This window comes from Pagrus pagrus (assembly GCF_965226575.1).
Source record: "Pagrus pagrus genome assembly, chromosome: 17".
Classification (NCBI taxonomy): Eukaryota; Metazoa; Chordata; class Actinopteri; order Spariformes; family Sparidae; genus Pagrus; species Pagrus pagrus.
The window spans coordinates 9,063,216-9,078,441 of record NC_140201.1 but is presented as its reverse complement, the minus strand read 5'-3'; the positions used below and the strand labels follow the sequence as shown (position 1 = coordinate 9,078,441).

The window sequence follows — 15,226 nt, the reverse complement described above, 5'->3', positions numbered from 1 at the left end:
TTAAGTGCAGACAAACCTGTTGTGTGCCTGTGAACAATAGCCAAGAAAAAAAAGGTCACTCATACATGAACTCACTATCTGCCTCATGTGTATCAGGTTATCCCATGTTGTTATGCCTGTTAAACTATTGGCTGAAGTTTTAAAAGTATCAAAAACATAAAAATGAAAGCAACATATTATCAGTACTATTGCGATTTACTGAGGTCCACAGCTCCAGAATACTGTATACGTGCCATGGCAGCCATTTCCTCTTCTTTGTGGAGCAGTATTAATGCAGCCAATTACCTTTTAACAGTAAGGTAAGGTAACAGTAATGGTGATATGGAGCTGTAATTTGATTTTGTGAGGAAAGTTATCTATTCATTTTTCTTAGGGATATCTTCATTTTGCCACTCAGGTAGTGAATAATCTAAGTAAGCGCTTGAGGGAAATTGTGATTTGTGATATAAGGCTATATATAAATGAAACCGACTTTAATTGATTCCATGTTTGTTTACACACTACTTGACCCCACGTCCTTCAATTAATCATGACACTCTGGTTATGCAATTTTTGTTTTGTGACTGATTTGTGCTCGGCAGCAGCGTTTTTGGAAGTTTCTATTATTCAGGGAAGCATTTTTTGATAAAGGAAAACATTTAATAGGCTACAAAAGCACAGAACTTTCTGTCAGCGGGGATATTTGATGTGAAACTATGAAAAGTTAACCACTGATCCACAGCACCTCCACTGCAAAAAAATCTCCAAAATATTGTGTGTCATGTCATATAATATTTTTGCAAGGGCTTTTAAACTCATCACAACTCATTAACTAGAATAACTCACACAGCTACGTCGCTATTTCCCCTAGAAGTTGTACCAGGTTACATAGTTCTTAGGAAATTAGGTCTCTAAAAGCTTTTTTGGATGCCCAACCATACTGCCAGTAATTTAATTCTGGTGTTGAAATACTGATTTATTAATTTTTTGGGGGCAAAAAGTAGTCAAATTTAAATAAAATTAAACTAATAATAGTTGAATATAGTTAAAAATGTAACTGCAAAATGTGAAATCCCTCAAGGTCACATAAAGTAAAAAACATAAAATGATAATATGATATCAATGTGTATAATAATAATGACACAAGGCAGAAAAGTATTAGCAAATTGTTTTAATTATTGTGATTTGAATGCTTTGTGGATTTTATGAAAATGATCTCTTGATTGCACACAGAAAAAGTATTGTGATTTAATATAAGACAATTAATGCAAAATTTAAGAAAACATAATCAATCCAGGGAACAACCAAGATGGAGTCAGATTGTGTAAAACTACATCTCCCACATGCCCCACAGAGAGGACAGGATGGCAGCAAAGATGGCCACCGTCAGAGGGAGCTGGACTGAAGTGGCTCCATTACACAGGTTAGTTGTACAACACTGGAAGGTGCTGGTGTAGCCGGCACCCAGGAGGCTGCCAGACAGCGTTCTCCCACACAGGTCCGTGTCCAGGCAGCCGCGGATGTGCAGGCTGATTGCCCCGGTGGCGTTGAACTCTACGAGGATCGAAAACACAGATGGATGTCAGCAAATGTTAAAATTTAAGAAAGGCCTCTCCAATTTTAACTGCCACCAGAAGATGGTTGACATATAGCTAGCTTGTTTAGCAGCTAACTAAATCACAAATCGACATTCACAAACAAGCTGAACTAAAAAAAATAATACAATCCAAGAATTACGTTTTCATGACAATCTAACAGCCGCCTGTGAATGTTTGCTCAGTCACAGACTGGACAAAATGGCGGCTGTAACATTGTCAGTTAGCTGTGGCGCTCAACTGACAATGTTACAGCCGCCATTTTGTCCAATCTGTGGGGCATGTGGGAGATGTAGTTTTACATAGTCTGACTCTGTGTTGGTCGTTCTTGGATGGTATAATTTTTAGTTCAGCTGGTTTGTGAACGTCGAATTTGTGATTTGTTAATTTAGTTAGCTGCTAAACAAGCTAGCTATATGTAAGCGATCTGAGGCTAATGTGTTGCTACATAGGCTAGGCTAATGTCATCAACAGCAAATAGATTGTAAAACACAAAGGTAAGCTAATGTTATGTGTTTTAGATAGTGGGAGATTAATTAGCCTATGAATGATTAGCCAATGCTTTGTTAGCATTCAGCGTAACATTAGCTTACATGATTATTCAATTTTGTCTTTTGTGCCTAAAGAATACATTTTACAGTGACATATTTAACAGCTAGCCTAGTATGCTGTCAAAAATGGCGGCTCAATCTTTGTCGTGTCTTCAGAGTGATGTAGTCGGTTTCCTTACGTGCTTCTCCAGTGAAGCAGCTCTCGGTCCCATTATTACATGTGACGTCGCTCCCAAAGAAACACGACCCAAATATACCAATGACGCACTGGCGACAGGTCAGGCTTTGTGCTGTTCAATGGAAAGACAGAAGAAAAACATTAGAGTCAGATTTGGACAGAGCCAGACTAGCTCTTTCCCCCTGTTTCCAGTGTTTGTGCTAAGTTAAGCTAAGTTAGGTTAACCTTCTCTTGGCTGTAGCTTCGTATTTAACAGACAGACATGGGAGTGATATTGATCTTCTCAACCATCTCAACAAGGAAACAAGCAGGCATATTTCAAATGGTTTAATTGTTAGGTCATCCTTCAGTAGACTACCTGGAAACTGTAATTTGTGTACTCTTGATGTGTGTTTCATGTCATATAAGACAAATATTTCTGGCTCTTTTGGACTTTCTTTTGTCCGATTCTTCCAGATAGACCTGAAAGACCCAGATGTGTTTTAATAGGGCACGTTTCAGCATTTTAGACATGATCCCACCTTTTAAAGACAAGATGCTATGATGTGTTTTACTTTGTTTTTGTTTATGAAATGTTCTGGTAGTATCAAATGCTATTTAAATGCAGTTTTAAGTAAATGATTTGCATTTTCTGAAGAAAATGTATAAACAAAAAACACAGTAAAATGAAAGTAAAACACATAACTACATCTTGTCTTTAAAAGGTGGGATCCATTTGAAATATGCCTACTTGTTTCCTTGTTGAGTTGGTTGAGAAGATCAATATCACTCCCATATCTGTCTGTTAATATGAAGCTACAGCCAAGAGAAGGTTAACTTCTGTACAATAGAGGCAGTAGATAGAAAATACAGTCTGCATGTGTGTGTGCCAGTAATATGTGTACAGTATGTATGTACAGTAAATACAGTACCGAGGTATGTGCAGTATGTACAGCAGACATGTGACTCGAGTCATTTGGTCTGAGTCTCAAGTAAATCCTCAGAGTATTTAACTCCAAGTCCAAGTCAGGTCTTCAGTCATTTTCTGTCATGTTAAGTTGGAAGTCATCAAAACAATGACTCGAGACGTCAATAATGTACATTATGTATGTACAGTATGCATTTTGTGTCCATTTACTTACACAGCAAAAAAGCACAATATCTTAAAAAGTATTCAAGTTATAAAAAATCTGAATGTTTAGCATTGTTGATACTTGAAAAGTCTCTTACGCTGAAGCAGGAAGCGACAGGAACATGTATGGAAGAAAACGAAAGAGTACCTAGCAAAGAAACAACTCACTAACGAATGCCATCGTCTGTATCTGATCTGATGTTATTTGCAGAAACCAAATGTTAGTTTTCCGAAGGCTTCATCTGTTGGTTTCATTTCAGTCTCTTCTTTACACACTTTCTTTCATTTCTAGAGAGTTCATGCGTCACTATATTGTTTTTGTTTACAGACTTCCTTCTTAATATCATTTCTGAAAATCTAGTTTGTTTTGAGGTTCATTTGAACGATAATTCCTGTTTAGACCGGCGGCAATTAGTGTTCGGCCAGACACTTAATAATGATGGGCATTTCATGTAACCGCACAAAGTTATTGGTTTGGCTAAAAACCATCATAATAAACTTGTTGTACTAGTTTAAATTGAAAATGAAAGAAAGAAAGAAACAGTCGTTTATTTTGCCCAACATTAGTCTCATACAGTGTTAGATTGTGCTTAACAAATAAATAAAACTAAAACAAACCTTTCAACTCGGGAATTAAATGTTACTCTCATCTTACCCGCTGCAATGAAGGCACTCAGGACGATCACTGCTTTGCAAAGGTTGTTCATCCTTCTCGGGGTTACGAGGTGAAGAGACTCCTTTTTTAAAAATAAACTTCAGAGGTACAACTAAGCGTCTCAGTCAAGTGAGATAATGAAAAGGCAATGACAATCGTCAGGTGAGAGCGACTGAATGGAGAACAACTTGCAAGAATGAGGTTTATCAGGTTTTGTGTTCCAGTACAATGAGGAGGAAGTCATTACTCCTACCTACCCCTCTGCTCAAAACATCAAGAAGAACTCATAAAGTTTGAGTACAAACAAGTTTTATTACGTTTTCATCTCATCTTTCTACATCCAGTAAAGTTTTAAATGTGGTTATAATATGTCATTACATGTTAATGCTTTTATACTGTGAATATATTTATATAAAACCCCCAAAAGCTACAAGAATGGGAGCATCTTTCTTTCAGTTACAGGCCTTTAGTGCTCAAAATGGCCATTACAGCAGCACCCAGAGCAGCAGTGAGAGGAAGCTGGATGGATGCGGCTCCATTACAGAGGTCTGCAGTGCTGCAGCAGGTCCTGGTGATGGTGTATCCAGCAGTCAGGAGGGCTCCGGATTCAGTTTTGTTGCAGAGCGAAGAGTCCAGACATCCTCGAGTCTCCTGGTTCAGTATGCTCAGTTGAGTGTTGTTGAAGGCTGAATAGGGGGACATGAAGATCAGCAGCCTTTGTTAGATTTAAACATAGAAAATAAAAAGTACACGTAGACACCATCCATCCATCCATCCATCTATCCATCCATCTATCCATCTATCCATCCATCTATCTCTGAATGGGGCCAACACTGGTATTTTAGTCCAGAGGCTCCAATGACACACTGATTTTGCTTCCTTTTAAGGAAGGTTTGCAAACCACAACTGTTGGCAACACGAGGCTAATGATTTTATCTGTAACAATGTGTTGAATTTTATACGCTTATATGTTGGCTATGTGTACTATGTCTAAGCCCAGTTGGCCCGAACTGGATCTCTGCATGGTTCTGTGTGTGCCATTAGAGGGTTTATACTATTTGCTTATGCAAAGACAGGGATTGTGCTGAGTTGTGGCCTTTCACAACACAGGCAAGTCATAGCAACAGCAACAAAGGCTGAAATACAGAGTGTTAAAGTGCAGCAGACTGACTCACAGACATCAAACATAAACTCTGGCTTTACTGAGTCTGGTTACTTCAAGGTTAAGTAACACTATTTTACATTTTTCACCTTTGACGTTGTCCTCTAGGACATAAATTGGGCCTATTTGTGGGAATGTAGCACACTAAAATATGGTTCACTTTCTGATAGACAAGAAGATTGATACCAGAAATATGAAGCTAGAGCCAACAAGGAGACGGTTAGCATAAAAGCATAGCATAGCTAAGCCTAAAGACTGGAAACAGCTAGCTTGGCGCTTTCCACATTAAATTAATCCGCTAGCTCTTAAAAGCTCATTATACACACGCTACGTTTTTGTTTAATCTGTACATAAACAGAAATGTTTTTAGCTAGAAGTTTCATGCTAGGCTAACCAGGCCTATAACAGTTTCTTAGCTAATGACAACATGGCGCAGTAGGCTAACATCCTGGATATTCACGTTTATCTATTGTTGTTTACACGTCTGTTTGTGTTCAGCTAAATAAGCTACAACTTGTTAGAGAGTGATATTTTAGACAGAGCTAGGCTAGCTCTTTATGCTAAGTTAAGCTAACTGGCAGCTTGCTAGCTTAGCTATATTTAGCACATTAACATGAGGGTGGTGTCAATCTTCTCCTCTAACTCTCAGCAGGGAAGCAAAAAAGGTTTTATTTGAAATACTTCGACCTATTCCTTTAAAATAATGACATTAAATGACTTACCGTTCGATTTTTCTTGTGTTGCCTATTTAACATAGCCTGTTTATTTAACAATCCTGCTGACTATTGCTTCTGTAATAAAGTTAAAACAACAATTCTTTTGAAAGGCCTCTTTGTTGGCACTTGTAAGTGTTGCAAGAAGCTAATCTATTGGCTTCCAAAACAATACTGCATTCATGAGTCACGTAGTCAGAAAATCAGCTGACTGGTTCAAGTTAAATAAATCAGTTTCAAGTGCTCAGGTGTGTTTTATGCCCGGCCACACCTCGGTCTCTGCTTCAAGGCAGGTTTTTTTTATCTTGGGCATCACATAGTTTGAGAAAAATTGTTCCGGACACACCAGGGCCGTTACAATTACAGACATTAACACACACGCGACACTTTATCAGGAGGTTTTTTAATGGACAGCAGATGATTACATATATGGTACTCACCCAGTTTTCCCCAGTAGCAGTTGGGCTCAGAGTCGCTGCAGGTCTCCGTGGATTTGTAACGACATTTACCTGCAAACCACACTTTGCAGGTGTCACAGGTCAAGGACTCACCTGTGATCCAGAGGAAAGGAGAGATTTAGGAGAGCAAAATAGAAAAGAGAAACAGTAAGGGAGAAGGGACTGCTTTCTTTAAACAGCGTTAGTAAATAGGGAATAAGGCTCTACAAGTAATCCATACAGGATGCTAACAATAACACTATATAAGTGTTAATGAAAGCATAATACTCACCTTTATTGTTAGAAGACATTTATAAGAACTTATAGGAAATGTGTTAACAGTGTATAGCTTGCTAAAAATGTTAATAAAAGCCAAAGAGTTTAACTAACTTACCTATTATCATTGTCAAACCTTTACTAAGAGTTTTCATGTCTTAAGATTGCCTCCAAATTGTCAAATTTGAACTAAAATAGTGTATGAAAATATCTGAATCTAAACTCTTGGTGCAGTTAAAACCCCAAATCACCTTTGTGTCCTCGGTGTTAGCTGCAGTATAGTCTTAGGAAGCTTTGTGACCTTTGGTTGGAAGCTGATTTAACCTTACAGAATATTAAAAAAAAACCCAAAAGTCTTCTCCATATGACATATATCAACACATTTTAACTGCGTCATTAAAGATCTGAAAAGACAAGATTCAAAGTTGTCACTGGTGATCAAGTTGAAGTAAAAGAATTGAAAATAATGTTCCTCAAGAGTGCGTCTTGTTCGATTGCTCTTACCTGTAACAAACATTGCCATCAATGCTGCAAAGACCCAGATTAACTTCTTCATCTTGCTCTTTTACAAATGTAAAATGATCAGCACAAATAAGAAGATCTCAAAGTTGAAAAGGCTCAACAGCAAGTGTCTGTAGTGGGTTTCCAGTGAGCTTCATCAGTTCTGGCGATCTGCTTTTATATCAGAGATGTGCCATTAGAGGCTCGGATCGGTCACGGAGGACATAATAATGTGGACGGGGTTTTTCATTTGTCAACTGCTGGTATATTCTCACAAAAACAAACTAAACAGAGGTTTGTTTGAAGAGTGAAGTAGATCTATTAAAAAGCCAAACAATAAGTGAAAAGAGATGATTGATCAACGTCTCATTACTGTGTTTGTACACACACGTGTTTGAACCTTTGTGAACTCCTGGCTTATTGTAAAGAAACATCATAAAAGCTTTGGATTTCAACAGAGAGCAAGGCTTCAGTCAATAATAGACGATTATGCAACAGATACTGGGATTGTTTGTTGTCAAAGAGGAGACACTCCCTTTATTTGAGGGTATAAAAATAATGGTAAAAAGCATTTACCAAATGTCAGATCAAGTTTTGTTGTGATTGTTAGTCGTTTTTTACAAAACAACAAAGCTAGCTAGCCGGCTAGCTCTGGAGGTGAGAGTCAGGTGCAGTGTCAGATTATATTTACTATAATGTTGATTGATTGGAGCTGGAGGGGAAATGTACAGTAACAACGTGACGTAGAGAGAAAAAGAAGAGAGAGAACCAGAGTCTCTGGTGAGTGGTGAATTCAGTGAGAGTTGACCTGAGTTAAAACACACAAAACCAGGGTGTGTGTCGTTGCTTGCTAATGTTAGCTTCCGGCTAATGTACAGTTAAGTGGTCTGGGTGTTTGGGGTGAGTAAACAATGATTTTGTGGTCAATATAACAAAGATCTAGTCGTTTTTAGACATTTTAATGCAGAATTCTTACATATTTTACCTTTAAAGAAACTGTAGCTGTTTCCCCTTGTTTCCAGTCTTTATGCTAAGCTACAAGCTACTGGCAGTAGCTTAAGTTGTACCATACAAACATTAGAGCAGTATGAATCTTCTCATCTTACTCTCAGCAAGACAGCGACAAATTAAAATTCCTCAAAATGCTGAAATGCTTATTTTGGTTATTATCTATCATATCCCATCATATGAATCAGAAAGAAGAGTTCCAATAAACACACAAAACTAAAATGGAAATAATTTATTTTAGCAATAATCAGTTTTAGGATTGAATGAATATAAAATGATTCACAACAAAATCTATCCTGTGTGTCTTGTGCATGTCTCACTTTTAGCTTACGAGGTGTTTAAATGTATGTGAATTGCAAATTATAATGCGTTACATGGGGACATTGACATATTGCAAGTGTTATTTTAAGTATATTCAAGAAATCAAAGGACAAAAGTGATGAAATTTTAAATGACAATGTGCAGCATCACATTTTCTTCCTCCTCTTCTTCCTCTTTAAAGGACCCATTGGCTCCAGAGAGCAACCAGCACAGCTCCCAGAGCTGCAGTCAGAGGCAGCTGGACGGAGGCGGCTGCGTTACACAGGTCGGTGGTGCAGCAGTGCCTGATGATGGTGTAGCTAATGGACAGGATGGGCGCATTCGTCACATTTTTGCAGTCAGTTGCTTCTATGCAGCCTTTTGCATGGACTGGCAACTGGTCACCAGTAAACGCTGGAAGCAGGAAAGACGAGGCATGGTATCTTTAGTGTGATTACTTTTTCATAAACTGAGAGCACAGAGGTCACAATCTCAATTTAGTGTCTAAATGTAGGTATGTTAATGACCTGAAGAAGGTTTACACAGAAGTTTTGACAGCTGATTCTGATCTCTTTAAATTTGATTGTTCTGATACATACAATCTAAATTCTAGCTAAACGTAATATACTTATGCAAATATGTGAAATATAATATTTGATGGCAGATAACCACATAACCACATGTGGCCGCAGAAACACAGTACGGATGTTTGGCATTCCTGGTGGAAGCCTGAGTCTATTTTCACTTCCTGTATCAATTTCAAATTAAAAAGCCCTCTAGCATTTCTTTAGGGCATTATTGTTAAACATTTCCTGGTAGGTGTTGTGAAAAACTCATTAGGTGTGGCTACATAGACAATATTTCCTCCATGCAATTGAAATCAATCTGATTAGAGAGTCCAAAAAACAGGATTGTTAACTTTAACACTAACACTTTCGCTGTTATGACTTTTAGCCTTGAAATAAGTTACCCTCAATCTTTTCCAGTTCAGTCATCTTTTCAAAGACCTGTTTGACCAACGCGTTGTTTCAAACTTACATTAAAAGACGTTCAACAATGCTTTAAGGTGTAGTTTGTAGAATATCGCCAGAATTCAACGGTAGCTCCGTTTGCAGACTTTGCATCAATCAGTTTATTTCTCATTTATCAACCATTTAATCCATTATTTTCTTCAACAGGAACAACATTAACTCATTTATTGAGTCAGTCATCCCTTTAAATGTTATCGCTGCTATTTAAGTATGTTTTTTTCCTCTTGATGTGAACATGTGGATAAACGTGTGGCGAGTGAATTTATTCATTATGTTAATTTTACATGTTTTTCACATGTGATACAACATGTTAGATTGTTGTGGTGTTGATTGTGAAGTATCTTTAAATTTGATTGTGTTGCTAACTGTCTACATTTTTTGTTTTATATCGTTTGGAGTACGAGAGCATCTGACGGTGTATTTAAAAGTTTAAAATGAAAACCAAATTATTTAAAATCTCTGAGGTTTAGCAGCTTTTTGACAAAGTAATCCTGGTCGGTGGAAGTCAATTTTCGATTTCCCTGTTTTTATGCATCTGTGGTCATGAATTGTTTCAGAGGTGGATGAATTATTATTAAATCATCGAGCATCCATTGTTCATCTTACTGGCAACGCCGCTGTAGCACATGTTCTGAGTTTTGGAGCAGTTTACAGGAGTTGTGCCGAGGCAGGAGCCGAGGATGCTGACATCACAGGTGTTACATCTGAGGGACTCCACTGTGAGAGGAGACGACAACAAAACAAAAACAGAAAGAAGAATGTTTTTGGATCTCAGAGTATAAATCATTTGTCATACAACAAAGGAATCAAAGTTGAGTCAATAGGCACAAATATCTGACTGCATTAAGTTCAACCTTTGTCAAACAAGCACCTGCTGTAATCACAAAGTACACATTCACTTTTTTTTCATAACCTGTCAAGGTGAATGCTGGCTACAGATCATTATCTTCAATCCAGGATATGACTTTGATGCAAGCAACAGAAACGGCACACGTACATGTTCTTGAGCTACATACAGAAAGTTGTGGTTCATATTTGCTCAAATTTTGAGTTGTTTTCAGGTTTCTTCCTCCAACCAATCATTATCATCATCATCATCATGATTATCCATTGAAACATTATATTTAACAGCGACTTGTTTTCAAGATAAACATAGAAACTGTGTTTTTGGTCAATAGCTGAGCAAATAAACTACAAAATAAGATGAGCTGATGTGATTTTCTCTCGATGTTACTCCAGTATAGGTGCGTATAGGCCTTTCCTTCTGCTTGCTTCAAATAACATCAAAATGTGATTAAACTAAATTACAGCACAGTCCTGCTCTAACACGTATCATTGCAGCATATCCCGTTTCTACATAGTGTATTTTTCATGAATTTCTTGTGAGAACCTTTCAAATAATTCCTGAACGTGATTTCACAAGCTTAAAATCTTACTGACCTTCATTTAAGCAATACACAGAAAGGTGATGATCTCCATCTAAAGAAATACAGTAACAAAAACTTCCTACCTGTAACGAACAGCATCAATAATGCTCCACAGCTCCACAGAAATGTGTTCATCGTGATGTTCTTAGATGGACCTACAGGAGAAATATACCACCCAGAAGTCTCAGTGCGTTAAGATCTTACTGTTTCAGAGGCTCTGGATTGAGGTTTGAGGGAACAATGACTCACGGTCAACATCTTATATACTCCAGGGAGTAATCAGTCACCCACATTAAGAGTAGTGATAAGAAAGTTTGTCAGGGGCGAGGCGTTCCTGCAAAATGGACTGAAGCTTCTACAGTACAGACCTTAGAAAAGCCGTTTCCAGCCCTTTTTGTCTGACGCGAGGCCTATTTAACACTTTAATCAGGCCTACAGTATATGAAATGAAACTGTTACACTTTTAAACAACTGAATCATCCACATATAAGTTGGTTTGGTCAAGTAGTGCCGGGCTGAACTGACAGATCTGGACATTTAATCGATTAGTGTACTTTTAGCTAACTTTGCCTTCTTCAGATGTTTATTCATTACTTTTATCTAACTTCTTAAACTGTTTATGATTACTTGTAGCTAATTTTCAACTATATATTCATTACTTTTAGCCCAGAGTAATGGATACAGTACAACCACTGAAATAATAAGCTGAAAGTTTTTGCTACATCTGACAACCGGATGGAGGGCGGTGGCACGTTTTGTGCGGTTCTGGTAAGGAGGAAACACTCATTTTAAGATAAGACAGCTCACATTGTTAATGTGTCTTTAATGAATTGTAAATATTTGTCAGAATCTGTGATCGATGCTTTAGTGATCAGTTTGCTGTGGGTTTTGGAGTTTCACTGCAGGAGATGGTGACAACTGACACCCATTGTTGGTTCGCTGGGAGGTTTTGCCTGTTTACACTGTAACCAAATGCTGTTTGTTATGTGAACGTTACTTTTGGGGGGTCGGAGGGACGTCTGCGCTTTTCACCTTGGGGACACTTAATACTCATTTTGACCAAATTGTAGAGCTAACTTTATGTCTTGGTTAGCGTAGCACTGCTAACAGGCTAGGGCCGGCGTGTGGTAAAAAGTTTTTAATACCAAACTATCTATTATTTTAACAGTTTTTATTTACAGCTACTTTTCCCTGGTCAGTAAAGACCCACGAAGGATAAGCAAGTACTAAAGGATGGATGTTGTTGAAGCAAGAGCAAGTAGCAGAGGCAATAAGTGTAAAAGATTTTCTTTATTTTCACAACAAAGTTTTGTTCTGTAAGACACAAAGTAGTTAAAAGGATAAATAAAATACAATTTAAAAAAAAAAAAGGCAAGACAACAGTCTGTGGAAGATTTACAAACTCAATGTTTCCCTGAAACATCCCATTGTTCAACTCCCACGACGGTCACCTTAGTTGTTATATAGCTTGCAGTTAGAAAACTCAATCCTTGTCATGACAAGACCTTATGGTTATGGAAAATAAAGAGTGTTACAGCACACGAGCATATAAATAATCATACTTATAAACTCATAATGTCCAAATGGTCTATTTTAGATGTTACTGTTGGTCCTGTAAACGTCGGCCACTGCTGTTTTGTTGATAGGAAGAGACATGTTACAGCATGCTTCCCCACACGGAGGCCAGGACGGCTGCACCGACGGCGGCGGTAAAGGTCATCTTGGTGGACGGGGCGCCGCTTAGCGCAACGGTGTTGCACGTGTTTGTTTCACAGCAGGTGACCACGGACGTGTATTGGACACCAATGATGGTGTTGTTGGTGGTAGCGTTGCAGAAAGTGCTCTCAATGCAGCCCAGTGTGTTGAAGCCCACGGCGGAGGAGACTGATGGGAAGGCTGAGGAGAAATGGTCGTGTTAGAAAGAGGAAGGGCAATAACACATTTTTAAGGTACTGGTACTTCATTTAACTACATTTACTTGTGGTGCTGATGTGTTAACATGCTTTAAAAATACACTCTCTCTCACTTTCAGACTTATTTAAAGAGTAAATAACAGAGGCTTGTTGATCTCTCTGTGTGTGACCGGGTGCCACAGTATATGGGAGTGTTTTTAACTGAATCATGCCGTTGCTGTGATGTAATGTTAAAATGGGAAGGGTGTGAGCTTTTAGGCAATCAGGAGGAGACCTACTTGTTTTTCCACTGAAGCACTGGCTGGTGTTGGTTGTGCAGGCCACCTCACTATTGCTGAGGCAGAAGCCTAACACGCCAAACTGGCATTGGTTGCAGGTCAGGGACTCCACTGAAACACACAAATACACATGCACATGAATACAAATATCAATATTTCATATTGTGTGTACTGAATTTCCACAGCAGTCATCAGATGTTTGAAGGAAATGAGCTCAAAACACGTTTAACACGGACTTTTCTATTTGTACACCTTGAAAACTGCGTAATGTACTTTACTTTTACAGCAGCAATTGTTTTGTACTACCACCACACCCAGCATTGTTTGTGGCTAAACGTCTCTGGACCACGCCCAGGTTTCAATACATCAATCAATCTCTAACTGACACATCAGGAGATGCCAAGATCTGAATCTTTACTGGTGAGGAGAATATTAGGTGTGAAAGGATGGAAATCAGTAGCGTCATTTTGTTTAAAAATGGTCGGTTCAACCCAAATCAAATCAAACAAAGACAACATTGTCACAATTTCCTCTGGTGGTGATAGTCGCTGAAACATTTTGAGATATTTGCTTCCAAGATTTTTTGTTTTCAGCCCAATTCGATGGAAGTTAATGGGAATTTCAAATGTCTCAAAATAGTTTTTTTTTCAATGAAAAGGTTGAACCGACAACTGATTTAAAAAGTGGCTTCATAAAACCTGAAATTTGTAACTTCATGATGAAGATGAAGATTTTGTGATAAGAATGCAGTTTTTTGCAGACAAAAATACTTCATTTGTGCATTGAAAATAGAATGTACCTGGTATTTGTATTCTTGTCTTATTTATATAATTTCAATATATATACACATATATCAAAGCTTTTAACAAAACAGAGAAGACAAGAGTTTCCCCTATTTTTGTCAAAAAGTCTTAAAATATCTTAACCACTGCCAGAAGGTTTGCCGGATGTTCTTGTCAAAACTTACCCAGCATGATGGATGCAACAACTGCAATGACTCCAAATAGGATCTTTCCCATCTTGATGTGTCGGTTCGGTTCTTGTTTCGGCTCTAAGACAAAAAAAAAAGTCCTCTCAGGTGATCGGATGCTGAGTGAAGTAGGAACTGATGAGCTCGTGTGGTGAGGCCGGGGATTTATAGTGTGACAGGTGATGGGAGGGGAAGACGGGGGTTTTCGAGCCTTTTGTCTTCATCAGCATTCCTTCAGGTGATCAGCCAATAAAGACGAGGAATGTCAATGATGATGCGTTGGGAAAGAGCTCAGTGAATACCACGAGAGGTGCAGCCCGTCTTTCAGGTTCTGGTCTCAGTCTCAATCTCCATTGTTTTGACTGAAACCCTCAAAAAAAAAAGGTTAAAATGCAAAAAGTGGCTTCAAGAAATATTCAGTTTGCTGTCAGATGTGACACAGAAAAGCATCAAATCTTCCTGAAAGATGATTGAATGATTATTTTCTCAACATTAACCAACCAACCAGTTGACAAAGGGACGGTTGTGGTGTTATAACAAGCCAACGAGGCTGACAAACAGTCGACTGTTTGAGTCCCACCACTGGATATTATTAAGTTCTAGTTGTTTTTGTGGCTTCAAAACTGACAATTTTTACAGAAAAAGACGGTCCATCTCCATCCGTGATCGTGGCGATTCAAATATTTAAGTTTCTACCATTTATTCTGACGATAAGGGTCGAGTCTACGGTATTTCATCTCTACTGATGAGAAAATCTGGAGAAAACCACTAAGTAACATCAGGAAATCATCAAAAACATGTTCATTTGTTTTATAAAACCAAAGACGTTGGTTCATATTTTAAAAACACATTTTTCTCATGACCATCTCCGGACTTTAACCTCACTAAAACCTCCAGATCACATCTGACTTAGAAAATCATCATGAAGGAGGTTTTTCAAGTATTATTTTAGTATTTCCTCAGGTTTCAAGTCTAAATCTTCAATTTGCACAAAGACAAAATATGTCAGTTCTGCTGCCAAAACCGAGCAGAACAAAAGGGACAGCACCTTCATGCCAGCAGTAGCACAATGGTTTCCCTGCCGTGGGGCACCAAAACCTGGAGAACTGGTCGGTCCTGCAGGATGACAACGAGCCGAGTG

General features: G+C 38.3%; 3 protein-coding genes across 3 annotated transcripts; all 3 read right to left on the bottom strand.

Moving 5' to 3' along the window:
* Positions 1–1,148: 1,148 nt before the first annotated feature.
* Positions 1,149–4,298, bottom strand: LOC311272724 (uncharacterized protein). Its single transcript, XM_084379311.1, has 3 exons — positions 4,070–4,298; positions 2,305–2,415; positions 1,149–1,533 (listed from the first exon to the last, which is right to left on the bottom strand). Exons 1-3 carry the CDS (start codon positions 4,119–4,121, stop codon positions 1,310–1,312), a joined length of 387 nt encoding a protein of 128 aa, XP_084235437.1. The 5' UTR covers positions 4,122–4,298; the 3' UTR covers positions 1,149–1,309.
* Positions 4,299–4,525: 227 nt separating this feature from the next.
* On the bottom strand, positions 4,526–6,844 carry LOC311272725 (uncharacterized protein; the record flags this gene model as incomplete). Its single annotated transcript, XM_084379312.1, has 3 exons — positions 6,776–6,844; positions 6,385–6,495; positions 4,526–4,755 (listed from the first exon to the last, which is right to left on the bottom strand). The coding sequence occupies exons 1-3, from the start codon at positions 6,810–6,812 to the stop codon at positions 4,526–4,528; spliced, it is 378 nt and encodes a 125-aa protein (XP_084235438.1). The 5' UTR covers positions 6,813–6,844.
* Positions 6,845–12,195: 5,351 nt separating this feature from the next.
* LOC311272508 (uncharacterized protein) lies at positions 12,196–14,475 on the bottom strand. Its single transcript, XM_084378961.1, has 3 exons — positions 14,083–14,475; positions 13,116–13,226; positions 12,196–12,820 (listed from the first exon to the last, which is right to left on the bottom strand). The coding sequence occupies exons 1-3, from the start codon at positions 14,132–14,134 to the stop codon at positions 12,582–12,584; spliced, it is 402 nt and encodes a 133-aa protein (XP_084235087.1). The 5' UTR covers positions 14,135–14,475; the 3' UTR covers positions 12,196–12,581.
* Between the last annotated feature and the right edge of the window lie 751 nt (positions 14,476–15,226).